Source organism: Chaetodon trifascialis, chromosome 5, assembly GCF_039877785.1.
Source record: "Chaetodon trifascialis isolate fChaTrf1 chromosome 5, fChaTrf1.hap1, whole genome shotgun sequence".
Taxonomy (NCBI): domain Eukaryota; kingdom Metazoa; phylum Chordata; class Actinopteri; order Chaetodontiformes; family Chaetodontidae; genus Chaetodon; species Chaetodon trifascialis.
In genome coordinates, this window is record NC_092060.1 from 14842531 (window position 1) to 14854801 (window position 12271).

General features: G+C 39.6%; 2 protein-coding genes across 2 annotated transcripts; one reads left to right on the plus strand and one right to left on the minus strand.

The window, feature by feature from the left end:
- Window positions 1-3185: 3185 nt before the first annotated feature.
- On the plus strand, window positions 3186-3859 carry LOC139330940 (gastrotropin-like). The gene is made up of 4 exons (XM_070962175.1): window positions 3186-3252; window positions 3343-3506; window positions 3607-3696; window positions 3806-3859. The coding sequence occupies exons 1-4, from the start codon at window positions 3186-3188 to the stop codon at window positions 3857-3859; spliced, it is 375 nt and encodes a 124-aa protein (XP_070818276.1).
- Window positions 3860-4565: 706 nt separating this feature from the next.
- On the minus strand, window positions 4566-5643 carry LOC139331270 (gastrotropin-like). Its single transcript, XM_070962676.1, has 4 exons — window positions 5577-5643; window positions 5328-5488; window positions 5104-5193; window positions 4566-4937 (listed from the first exon to the last, which is right to left on the minus strand). The coding sequence occupies exons 1-4, from the start codon at window positions 5641-5643 to the stop codon at window positions 4878-4880; spliced, it is 378 nt and encodes a 125-aa protein (XP_070818777.1). The 3' UTR covers window positions 4566-4877.
- Between the last annotated feature and the right edge of the window lie 6628 nt (window positions 5644-12271).

Sequence of the window (12271 nt, forward strand, 5' to 3'; positions counted from 1 at the left end):
AGCAGAAACTCATTTACTTCATGCATTGCAATAGGGTTACTTTGTCAGGCAGAGTCCCTCTGGTATTCTATTGAGGAATGAGGGCGCCCCATAGTGGTGACAATGGATAACTGCAATTTTTCCATGCAGCCCTTCACCACGAGCAGAGTCAAAGTGCACAATAGTGGTATGAAAAGAACCCATAACATTAGAAAATGTTGGTGTTTAGGATGCTTATCTTTCATTTTCATCATCAGCTCCACATTGATGGCAGTGGAGGGTTTTGTACATTGAGGTTAACTTCTGTGACCTCTGCACGCTGGCTAAAACCAGACCCAGACATCTGCACATCTGAACTAAAACTTAAACTGCAGGAGAAAAGAGGAGCAGCAGTAAAAGAAACGTTTTCCATTGAATCCTTTTGCATGTCCAATTTGAAACCACTGAAAAGGAACATGTGGATATTATGAATGAAAAGCATTCGTCTTATCATATCTTAAAACAACATTTTACTTTTGATACTTTGGTCACATTAAAAAGCCTCTCAGATACTCATGCTCGCTTGATAATCAGATTCAAGTGCCTTTTCTTTTCACTCTAGAATTTTCTTCATACCACTTCATTTCTTTTCTATTTGCTTAAACAAATTGGAGATGTGGTGACTCAGAGGTCTGGAACCAGGCTGTTTGAAATCAATTGCCCTCAAATAGACACCTTGCTGCAATGTACATTAAAAGCCTCAATAAACACTCATAAAGTGGAATGAGCGCCTGTGCAACATGCTCTTAATAAATACGAGTTTTTCTTGCATCTTGAGCCATTGCATTGTATTTGCGTGCACAGGTGTTCATGATGCCACACGTTCTCATCGCACATTAACAACACCAGAACGTCCTAAGACACAGTTAATATTTATCAAACATCCATTAAAATATATTTTGCCACCTGGGCCGACCCAAGGCCAGGCCCTGCTCAGCAGCTGCGCCTGCAGCCATTCATTTTTGTTTAGTAATAGTGACAAAGGACAGAAATCCCCTGCAGATATTTTGTTTAATTTAGTTTATTTGCATTGTGAGAAACAAGACAAGCCAACAATTATAAGAAGGGAGCAGAACCAGATAAAAAGTATAATGAGGCCAGTTACCCAACAGAGTGCTATGCACAATAAATACAAGAAAGAAAAAGGAAAACAAGTCAAACTGACATGGATCATAACTTCAGGAAATGGTGGACTTCACTATAAAAACAAGACCCCAATTCAGAACAACAGTTTTTGTGTGAAGTGAAGCTTCTCTCTGCTGGTCCTGGATCAGACATATAGATTTCTCTCAGGTTGCTCACACTGTGTGACCTGCTCAGTGGCTTCTTCCCCTCAGGGGGAGGGATGTCCTGTGTCCGCTGTATGCTTTGGTATTATATGAAATGTGTATCCAAGCAGGTTTGGATCCTCTGCTATCTGTGAGCACCCTTCATCAGAATCATGGCACCTCTGCTCTGTGGAACATCAGCAATAGTAAATCAGCCAGTGCGTTACCTTTTTATTTGTGTTTACCTGTTCAGTGTGTGATCCTTCAGCATGTTCACGCTCAGCACTGCTCCTGAAGGCCCATGAGACTTGAACTGAGGAGAGGCGCTGGTGCAGAAAACCCTATTTCTATCTGTGTCTTCAACACCTCCTTGCTTATCAGTGGAAGAACGTAACAGCTACTGATCATGCGGGCCTCTCTCAGAGCTTTGACAGTCAGTCGAGCTTATTATGGAGCTGTGAGATTCTGCCTTCTCCTCTGACTCTGCAGCATTTGGTCTTCGGCTTGCTCCAGTGTAACGGGTACACAGGCAGGAAGTTTGGTGTTATGACAGCTGGTGTGCAGGCTTTTATAGAAGAGGAAATTTAACTTTTTACATAAACACCACAGATGGCACAGTATAAGGCAGACTGATAGACTCTGTGGATTAACAGTGCTGATTTTCAGGGAATGTGTGGAGGCTCTTGGAGGCCTGCGTTATACATGTTTTAATGTAACTTGCTTGTTGAGCCATTTGTTGGCTCATGTTGTTGAACAATCCAAAGTGGATAGCTGGCGACGTGACAAAGTACTACTGGGACAAGCTGTCACCAAAGCTCATTTATCTATGTCACTGCAAAGTTGCAGGAAAAAGAATATGTGCAAAACACAGCGTTCAGTAAGACAAATGGCTGACCTAACGGTGAAAGAAGAGAGAAAAAGTGTACCGACATCCACTGACACAGTTCTGTTTCCCTGATCATGCTGAAAAGACAAAGATTAACCAAAAATCTTGTTCTAATCTTGTGTGGGCTACAGCTGCTCTCACTTGGTAAAGCAGTGCGTCCATACAGAGCTGGCCTCTGATCCACATCCTGGTGATGTTTGGATCTGTTGTGTAATCAATTTTATAAGGTTATCATTTTTGCATTAATTTGCATGTGCACAAAGAGTAATAATTAAAGGAATAGATTGATATTTGGGTAAATACATGTAATCATTTTCTTGTTGTTTAGATGCTCTTAGACTCTCACGTCTGTAAAACTAACAGCCAGCTAGTTTAGCTTAGCATAACGACTGGAAACAGGGGAAACAGCTAGCCTGGCTCTGTCTGAAGGGAACAACCATCCTGCCAGCAGTGCCTCTGAAGCTCCCATATTAACATGTTATATCTTGTTTGTTTAATCTGTGAAGATGACAAGTTGCAGTTTTACAGGGGATATGTGTTGGATAATTGGATTATTTCGTAGCTGTAAGCAGTTACTGTTTTTTTTTTAACCTTCCTACAAGGTTAAAAAACTTTAAATGGCTCCTCTTACCCATTAGAGAAACCATTGATTCTAATTCTCCAATTTCCTGGACTGAGCTGGTAAATTGTGAGCTCAGGATAGATCTGTGGCGAAGAGCTCTGTTTAGAAATATATTAGTGTTCAGTGATTTATGTGCTCGAACTTTAGTGGATAGAACTGAATGTAATGGAAAACACCCTACTATTAATTTGTTTATTGTATGACTGGAAAAGAACTGACTGCAGAGCATCAATTAGAGACAGGTTTCTCAACAGATGTCACTTAATTTGGTTAAACCAATGAAAAACAGATATGAGCCCTCCCCAAAATTTGCATAAAAATGGCATATAAACTGATTCCAGGTGCCGATGTAGTTGAGTTCAGCAGCAGGTAGCAGAGAGTTTGCTCCATCATGGCTTTTACTGGGAGGTATGTGCTGGAGAGCCAGGAGAACTACAAGGAATTCTTAAAGGCTCTTGGTAAGCAACCTGAGCTTATTTGCATTAAAAAAAAAAGTTTTGGATTAAAATGTGCAGACTTGTGTTAACTGCGTCTTATTTTCTCTGTAGGAATTAAAGACGACAATCACTCCAGCAATGATGAAATTATAACTGATATCTATCAGAATGACACCTTCAGGGTGACCAAATTTCTGGTGAACAGGACCTGGAACAACCTATTCCTCATCGGGAAGGAGAGTGAACTGCAGACTCTGGATGGCGAGACGTTTAAGGTCATTTCATATGTTTATTTCGTCTAAAATGTTTGGTGATATTTTAAAAACTCACTGCAGTTCGATCATACTTTTTAAATTTTTTTATTATTATATTTAGACCACTGTCACTTTGGATGCTGGTAAACTCAAGATCCAGTTCCCCAAATACCTTTACACCGCTGAGGTGGATGGTGACAAGCTCATTGAGGTGAGCATGAATGTGACAAATGAGTATATGTGGACAGATGTGTGCATGACAGAGAAAGCAGCCTTCTGAATGATCTTTGCTTGTCTTTTGTTTTTTCTTTTTTTTAAAGGTGAACACCGTTGGTGCCGTTACTAACAAGATGATTAGTAAGAGGACAAATTGAACTGCTTTAATGAGACCTGAAAAGGCTGCATGAAAGATCCAGCAATAAATCTTTGCAGTTCAAGTATTCGGCTTTCATCTCTCCGTGTCTTTTTTTCAGCACCGTGTCATGAATGTTGAACAATGTGTTTACTTCACTCTAGACTTCCCCTTAAGCCCTATTGGAAATGATCACAGCATGCAAATACCATGGCTTTTTGCTCACATATTGTCAATATTTAAAGGTTCAGATTAAAACATGCAGGTTTTTTTTATGTCTGGGCTGCACCAAACAATTATTTTTATTATTGATTAATCTGCTGATTACTTTCATAATTTATCGATTAATCATACAGTCTATAAAATGTCAAAATATTGTAAAAAATGCACATCACAATCTCTCAGAGCCCGAAATGATGTCTTTGCATTACTTCTTTTGTCCAACCAACAGCCCAAAACCCAAAGACTCTTCATTTACTGCCATGAATGACAAAGAAATGCTCTCATTTCTTCAGCTCAGACTCGCTGGGTGTGTTTGTGTCGCATTTGATTGTTTCCACATGGATTCAAACTTTAACCATGAACTAACTCTCATGCTGAGGACAGTGACTCTGTTCTTAAACATTTCTGTTTTAACTTCTTGTGAAATTGAGGTTTGTCTGTGAAATCTAATATTTAGACCGAGAATGTCAGAGACAATTAACGCAACGTCAGGGGTGTGAAAGAAGTTTAAGAAAAGCCCATTATTGCTTGGAAAAACAGGCTATATTTAACTGATTTTTATTGGATCAAACATGGACTCTGGTACAGACAAACTGCTTCATCCTTGCAGAAATACAGTACATAGTTTTATTACTTCTATTGAGATCTGAAAGCCAAACAACAAAATGCAGTCCTGTGAAGCCACGAGATGTTCCACTGCTCCTCACAACAGATGGCTACTTTGTTCCTCTTGCTTCAGTAATTAGAGCAAGCAGTTTCATGTTGTGCTTTACCTCCCGCAGCCTCTTTTCTATTGAAGCATGTCGTGTCTCGCAGCATTAGATCCTCTTGCTTATTCTTTTGAACGTCACGCCCTTCTCTCCTGGAGTTACGCAAGTCTAGAAAGCACGGTGTGGAACAGATGAAGAAAATTTGGGATGAAAATGCAGCAAGCTACAATTTTTATTCAGGTTATTGAAAATATTTGAGAGAAATTGTCTCAGTGAGTATTATGGGGTGAGATGTTTGTTGCTTTAGCACATGTGGAGTGGTTGCTTCTCTCACCATAACCAGTTTATCTTCAACGAGCTCTGCTGTGAATTGGTACTGAGGAAACTGTATTGAAATCTTGCCGCCTTCCATAGTGACAGGAGCCTGTAGGTTACAAGGAGAAAAGGTCAGAGAGGTAAACGTCCACTGAGCTCAATTGCATGAAAGCTGCGTGCCATATTTGGAATATGTGGCTGATGTTAAATAATCATTTCCTCCAGTGCCTGTTATGAACTCGCCTTAAATTTGGAGCCTGTCATCGTCATCAGCTCACATTCCTGACCAACGCTGAACTTATTGGACCAGGTCCAGTTGGGAATGGTTTGCGTCCAGGTGAAGTCATTCCCATCCTGAACCACCTCTGTCACCACTTTATAGTCTGTCTTGGCATTGAGAAACCCTGTGACAGAGATTCGATAAAGTTTAAATGAATGATGACTCACAGTTACCCACTGATGGCTTATGCATCCATAAGAAAATCCATATACCGATCGCTTCCAGAAACTCCTCATACTTGTCTTGACTCTCCAGCTCATATTTCCCTGTGAAAGCCATGATGGTGAAAGAGAAGAGAGGAAGTGAGGAAGGAGTTTATAAGACGAATGGAAAAAGAGGAGTGGCACGCTGCAGATACTCTCTATGTTCTTTTTGAATGGCTGCCCACACCCTCCTCCTCCTTTCTCCTCACATAAACCTCACCATGTGTCAGCTGCATATGCGTGTGAAAAATCAGCCGTTATTTTTCCAAGACAATTTGTCACATTGTTTTATGCTACAGTGCTGTAACTTGGCAAAAATCCTAAGAATTTCCCTGCCCCTTGTCGCTGTCAGGTTCTTCCTGCACTTTGCAAGTCTGAGCATGTACAGTGTAAAATGCTTGGAACAAAGAATACAGTATGTCTGCGAACATGTTAGCAACATCCTTTAAACAGACGACTGAGTTTGAATCTTGAATAAGAAAATAAAATCCTAGAATTGAAGTTAACGCTTGTAGTTGAAAAGCTGCTTGAAGAAATGAAATGTGAACATGAATCATGGTGTGTGGTTGAACAATTGGCATTTGAGCAGTTTGTCAGAGTTGTCACAGATCTGTCAGTCTTGCGTAGGCCTGCAGCTCATGGGTATTTTCATTATTGGCTATTCTGATGGTTATTTTCTCCATCAATTGTTTAGTCTATGTCAGAAAATGGCTGAAAACCACAATCTGTCAGAGCTGCTGAAATCACAACATTTGAATGACTTGTTTTGTCTGACCAACAATCCAGACCCCAGAGATATGCAGGTTTAATCATCATAAGAAAACCAGCAGAAATTGACATTTAAAAAGCTGACACCAGTGAAGCTCTGACTTGAATGAGAAAAATATTCTCATCAATACATTTTCTGTTGATCGATTATTTCAGCTCTAATCTTGCATGTCCTCAAAGACCAGAATGAGTTTGAAATATTTCTAAGTGAATGACAACAATGCTGATGGACCTGTTTATGACTTCCTTATACTGAAACAGTCACACAAGAGGTAATCCACGCCACAATGTTTGCAAACCACTGCTAGATGTTCACTGCTCACTGTGCAAATGGAAGAAACATACATGAAGACCATGTCCCTGACAGGTGCTGAGAGATGAAAACATAAGGAGCTCTGAGACTATTCATTCCTCTCAATGCTGAGTGCAATGAATAGTCTGTCCCTGCCAGCCTTTCATGAACACACTGAGGAATAGCCTGGTTCATGTTAGCACATAAAGATGTGTGTGTGCTTGTCCTGACCTTGATTTTAATTTTGATCCAACTTCCTCCTTGTGGACGTCTTGAGGAGCCATAAGACCTCGTACCAGACTATATGTTTTAGCATTAAACACTCAACTCTGAAATAAAATAAGTGAAATAAATGTGTGTGTGTGTGTGTGTGTGTGTGTGTGTGTGTGTGTGTGTGTGTGTGCGTGTGTAAATATATGTGTATTTGTCATGTCATGTCACATTTTCTTGAAAAAACATTCAATTTGGATTAAAATAGTTTAATAGTCTAAATAGAAGTGTTGATTGATTAGAAATTGAGTGAAAATGTTCTTCTTGCCTAAAGAAAATGAACAACTGAAACTTTCTCTGATTGAGATGATAAAATGCACCAATATGAATCTTTTTGTTTCCTATCTGTCTCTCTGCACCAAATGTTGACTATTTGGCACCATTGCATGCATTTGTGGTCACAATGTTGGAGTCTAATACTGTCTCATCACCATCATGAGCAGAGCTGTCTCCGTGTCAGTTTATCACTCTGTCTGCCTGCACAGTGCGTGGAGTGACTCCAGCCTTTGACAACAAAGGTCAAGGAGATTACAAACTGCAAAAGCTGGCACCAGATAATGTCAAGAGTCTTGGCAACAGTAAGCACTGGCAGGGTAAGTGTCAGAGTTTCAGTCAGAATACATTTTTCAGTGGTTTCATCTTTTTATGGTGCTTTCATATCAAAGTTAAGAAAAGGTTGGACGAGTGTGGGGGAAAATCAGTGATTCTAAGGTGCATCACTGTTTGCATCGTAGGCTCACATGAGAGCACAGAAGTAGGAGACTGATGTATTGAATATGGAAGATATTACCTTGAAAGACAGTACATCTTCTGCAGAGACATGTATGGTTCATTTCTTCTTTTTCTCCCTACAAAACAAAACCAACCTCTTACACTACAGTGGTTACATATGCGTGTATGGCACATATGTTTTTGTGACTGATTTTGCTTTGCTCTGTTTAATTCAGTGGAAATGAAGACTGGTGTGGGCTGGACAGCAGACAGTAAGAGCTCTTCTCTCTTTGCTGGACGGGTACTGCATCATCCCTGACATCTGTTGATGTAGCTCTGGAGCGTGTGGGAGATGACACAACAACAACATGAGGTCAGTGAAACTGGAGGATGAGACACACATCACACCTCTCTTTCTAAAAGTGATTGTATGTTTTTTGTGCCGGATCCTTTGATGCTGACTGACTGCTCAGTAGTGTCTTGATATTTATTTCATATTTTTACCTCCACAGGTTTTGCCGTGGACTGTCTGTCCGAGGCCAAATTGACTGTGATGGTTCCTGTGATGTGTGCTACCAGTGATATCCTGGATGTACCAGATACATTCATTTCTTCTTAATGGGCTGTGAAAATAGTGCTCTCTCAACAGGAGTGCAGAGTTTACTTGAGATTGTTAGTATATTCGATGTAACTGGGGTTCAGTGCCACAGAGGCTATCAAACAAACACCATATAGCAGATGTATTCAGTGAAAGCTTTTGGTCTGCTGGAACTGAATAGCTACTGTTTGGCTGAACACAGAGAGGTTCTGTTGTATGCTACATCAAACCCCTGACTACAGCTTCAGCAAGAGGCAAGAGCAAAACAAAATAGTTGCATAATCATAATGCTGAAGGGCTCTTCCACTTTAGTCTTTAACAACCTGTCTAGAGTTACATGTCCTCTGCTCATATCTACAGTACATCTTTACAGCACAATCCCAGAATTTCTGGAGCAATCTTATGCACTGATGCCAGAAAGGCTCAAATTTGGAAAGTTTACATCTGTGGGTCAAAAACCTGTTGTTGGTCTTCAGATGTGTGAGATATACACCTAATTGAATTGCTGGGTAGTTACAGGGAACCTTAGATATGTGCCAAATAGAAAGACAGAGAGATAGATTTGAAGTCACCCCAGCATCAGCATTGACCGCTTCATCGGATATGACTGGAATCATCGTATTAACAGCATTTGAAGGCAATGCTGAAAATGACTGTAGTTTTGTTTTGTAGATGCATTTTTGATGACCTTAAGTGCGAAGTTCACTGACAAGCACATTGCATTTTCTCTGATTGCTTCATAATAAAACCAACTCCTGTTTCGTCAGTTGAATGCTTTCAATGTGAAGCTGTAGCAGTAGGAAGTATTTGGTTTTCATTAGCAGTAACCAAATGCAGCATTTTTTCTGTGCATGTGTAAATATTCCAAAAGGCTCAGTCACCATTGCATTAACTCATTTGCCCACAGATAGTGACTAAACAGACATTTATTTAAATGAAAACCTTAGAGATGATCACTTTAAGCCAACTTGAGAATCAGACTGCAAGGATCATGATTTCCATTTCCATTATCATTTCAGAAGTGTTTTGTAGAGTGGTGACCGACTCAGTAACCACAATTATTTGGAGAATGTAGCGAACAATGTGAAAGTGCATAGATACTTAGTCGTCTTAAGCATCCTTACTGACTTCTGGATTGGGTACTTCGTGCCTCTAATCTCATCCTCTTTTAATTTTCATACATATGGATTGATGATTACATTCAAGAGTCAGTATTGAATTAAATAGAATTCAAAGTTTTCAAATTGAGCTTAATAACCCAGCAATGTTACTTTTTCTAGGCATATCTGAAATCCTTTAAGATTCTGTCATCATTCCGCTACAAAAATACTATTTGTACTACAGTTAAAGATATGCTGTAAATCTTCAGTAAGTTACACTTTTAACTGGTTTCAGACATTTTCAATCAAAGCCTTAAACTCGACAAAGATGGTAAAAGGAAGTAAAAAGTCCCCTGACGATGACTAGATTAAACTTGAGGCTGAAGTGAACTACGTGGATGCTCAACAACAGAAACAAAAAAAGTTATCCCACTCAATTCTCTCTCCAAGCGGAGTCCTGGTGAAAGCTGGCTTTCCAGTGAAAATTAACTGTAAAGTGTCAATATTTATAACCCCCTGGGTTATGTTGTTCACAAAACCCTAGGCTATTTCCTCGTTTATCTGTATAGCCATATAATGGATAAAATGTGGTTAAATGTCTGTTTCGTTGATAGTGTGGTGATTTACTACTGACATGGAATGCATCTTAATGCGTTTCTTTAATGTTTGCATTGTGGAGAGGTGTTAAAACCTAACTTGCTAGTTTGCTTGTTTCGTAGATGTTTGTTTGAGTCTACTCCCAATTAGTCAGTCAAGAGGCAACATCAAGTTTCTTGATTTCTGATTGGTTAGAGAACAGTATCAGAGTGAGGGCAAGGTTGTGTGAGAACAGGTGGTCCTGGTCTGCCGCGGCCTAACAGTCTGTCGGAGTGAGGACGGAGACAACATATTCACCTCGGTAGTGTATGGTCTCTGAACTTTAATAACAGTTACAGTGTGGTGATTAGGCACAGAAAGTAACCGTCACTGCTTTTATGAGTCGAATGAAGTGTATTAAGAGTGTGAGAGTTAGGTGGAGCATTCAGTTAACGTAACGCTAACAGCGAAGCTAGCATGAGACAGTCTTGGACGTCATTAGCCTGGAGACTAACCACCAAGCTTCCGTCAAGTAAAGCGCTTTCGGATTTTGAACTGTATGAACCGCAGTGCTAGCCAGTACTGAGAGGAGATCAGCGACCAGGCGTGAGGAAACCAGATGGCCACTGTGTGACCAGGTGAGGCACAGTTGCACCTCTGGTGATGAAGGATGAGAGACTGGCTTTTCTTCATGTTGTCGCTGCTCGTAGACTTAAGCCCAGAGTTAAAACGGACATTGGAGGGTGAGTTACTGACTTCACAGCCACATTCGGCGGCAGACATCGGTGGCTAAGCCCACACCATCAACTATCAGGCCTGCAACAGGGGGTTGATTAAAAATATTTTTGCAAGAAATCTTATTTTTGGGTCTGCAAATATTGTATGTGTATTGTTATGGATGAATTGATATTGGATTTGGTGATGTTTGAAATGCTTTTAATCCATATGTGCTTTATATAGGAGTAACTTGAGTTTAACTAACTAGTGGTTTAAAGTGCCTTTCATGCACATTTTCATCATTGAGAAATATTAAGGTGATTGACATTTCAAGTGTGTTAAGCATTTTAGAAGCAGAAGTGGTAGCTTTGCTAGTAATGAAGAGTGCACAACAAAAGTACAACTGGTCTGTTTGTTTATTGGGGATTTTCATAATAAGTCAGATTGTTGTTTTACTTTAGCATTTGTTTTGCCCTTTTTTTTGGTAGAATAAATCTTTAAATTTTGATATTTTGAAACTAAAACATGGGTATTATTTTGAAACATTTGGAGGTTTAAAGGTATAGCACATACTGTTACAACTTAACTTAAAGGTGCAAAGAAGAAATTCAGACCTACTCTTTCAGTGTTGACACGTGCTTCTAATGAGTGTAAAGGTGTTCAGTGAATCTAAAGTTGTCCATAGTGAGATTAACTCTTCCCTTAATGAGTCTACACACAGTTTGAGCTTTTTTTCTTTAATACAGTAGACAGACAATTCCCATGAGAAGCACACAATCCAGTAATTTCACCCCGTTGAGTCTGAGTAAACAAATCTGTGTCCCACAGGTCTTTGACATACATTAAGCACAGGTTGTTGATTGTTTAAAACAAACCAACATTTTAATTAGCATGACAAATATAATTTGCTTCACTACTATGGCATTTGACACCGACTCAAATGTCATTAAAAGGTGTTCTGTAATATCTAATATAGCAGGGTTTCCAAAGATCTTACTGCTAAGAGAGGTCATTTGTGCTAATTATTATTTTAAGATCAGAGACTTTAGAATTCTTTTAATCTTACTAAATTGGTATCTTTGGCATTAAAAAAATGAATCATCACCATTTGTTAACTTGAGATAATGAGGACCATTGATTTTTAAAACAACCAAAAGATGGCAATTAAAATTCTACATTTTACTGAGACATACTGTAACTTTAAGCAATAGTTCAGCATAAAATACTTTGTCTCCAAGAGTAAGATGAGAAGATTGATACCACTCTTGTATCTGTTCAGTAAATATAAAGCTGGTTTGCTTAGCTTAGTTTAGCACACTGTGACTACATGTTTTAATGTCAACTTTGTTCCTCTAGATGAGGAGCCAGCAAGAGTGAGGCCTAAACGTGCGGTGAGAGTGTCAGCTGCTGGATGACCTTTTAAAGCATGGTGTCTTGAATAATGGGGAGAAAGACTTGATACTTCAGGATAACAGTGCCAGTTTAGACAGGTGAAGGTGAAGAAGAAAGGATGCAAAGCCACCAGGAAGATATTTACTCATCTTCAAAGCAGAGACCCTACACTTTCTGCTGAGCTGGGCCTGCCCTGTTTACCTGTGTAGCCAGGTAAGGTTTCAGCAGAGCTGGTCAATGTTAATGAGCTGGAAAAGTAGTATTATTCTTTGACACTATA

Bases quoted from the DNA above. Each gene is read 5' to 3' on its own strand.
- LOC139330940 (XM_070962175.1), top strand. From the start codon at position 3,186: ATGGCTTTTACTGGGAGGTATGTGCTGGAGAGCCAGGAGAACTACAAG. The intron at 3,507-3,606 runs GTCATTTCATAT...TATTATATTTAG, and splicing joins TGGATGGCGAGACGTTTAAG to ACCACTGTCACTTTGGATGC. The intron at 3,697-3,805 runs GTGAGCATGAAT...TTTTTTTTAAAG, and splicing joins ATGGTGACAAGCTCATTGAG to GTGAACACCGTTGGTGCCGT.
- LOC139331270 (XM_070962676.1), bottom strand. From the start codon at position 5,643: ATGGCTTTCACAGGGAAATATGAGCTGGAGAGTCAAGACAAGTATGAG. The intron at 5,489-5,576 runs GTATATGGATTT...TCTCTGTCACAG, and splicing joins GGAGTTTCTGGAAGCGATCG to GGTTTCTCAATGCCAAGACA. The intron at 4,938-5,103 runs GTGAGAGAAGCA...CGTGCTTTCTAG, and splicing joins TTGAAGATAAACTGGTTATG to ACTTGCGTAACTCCAGGAGA.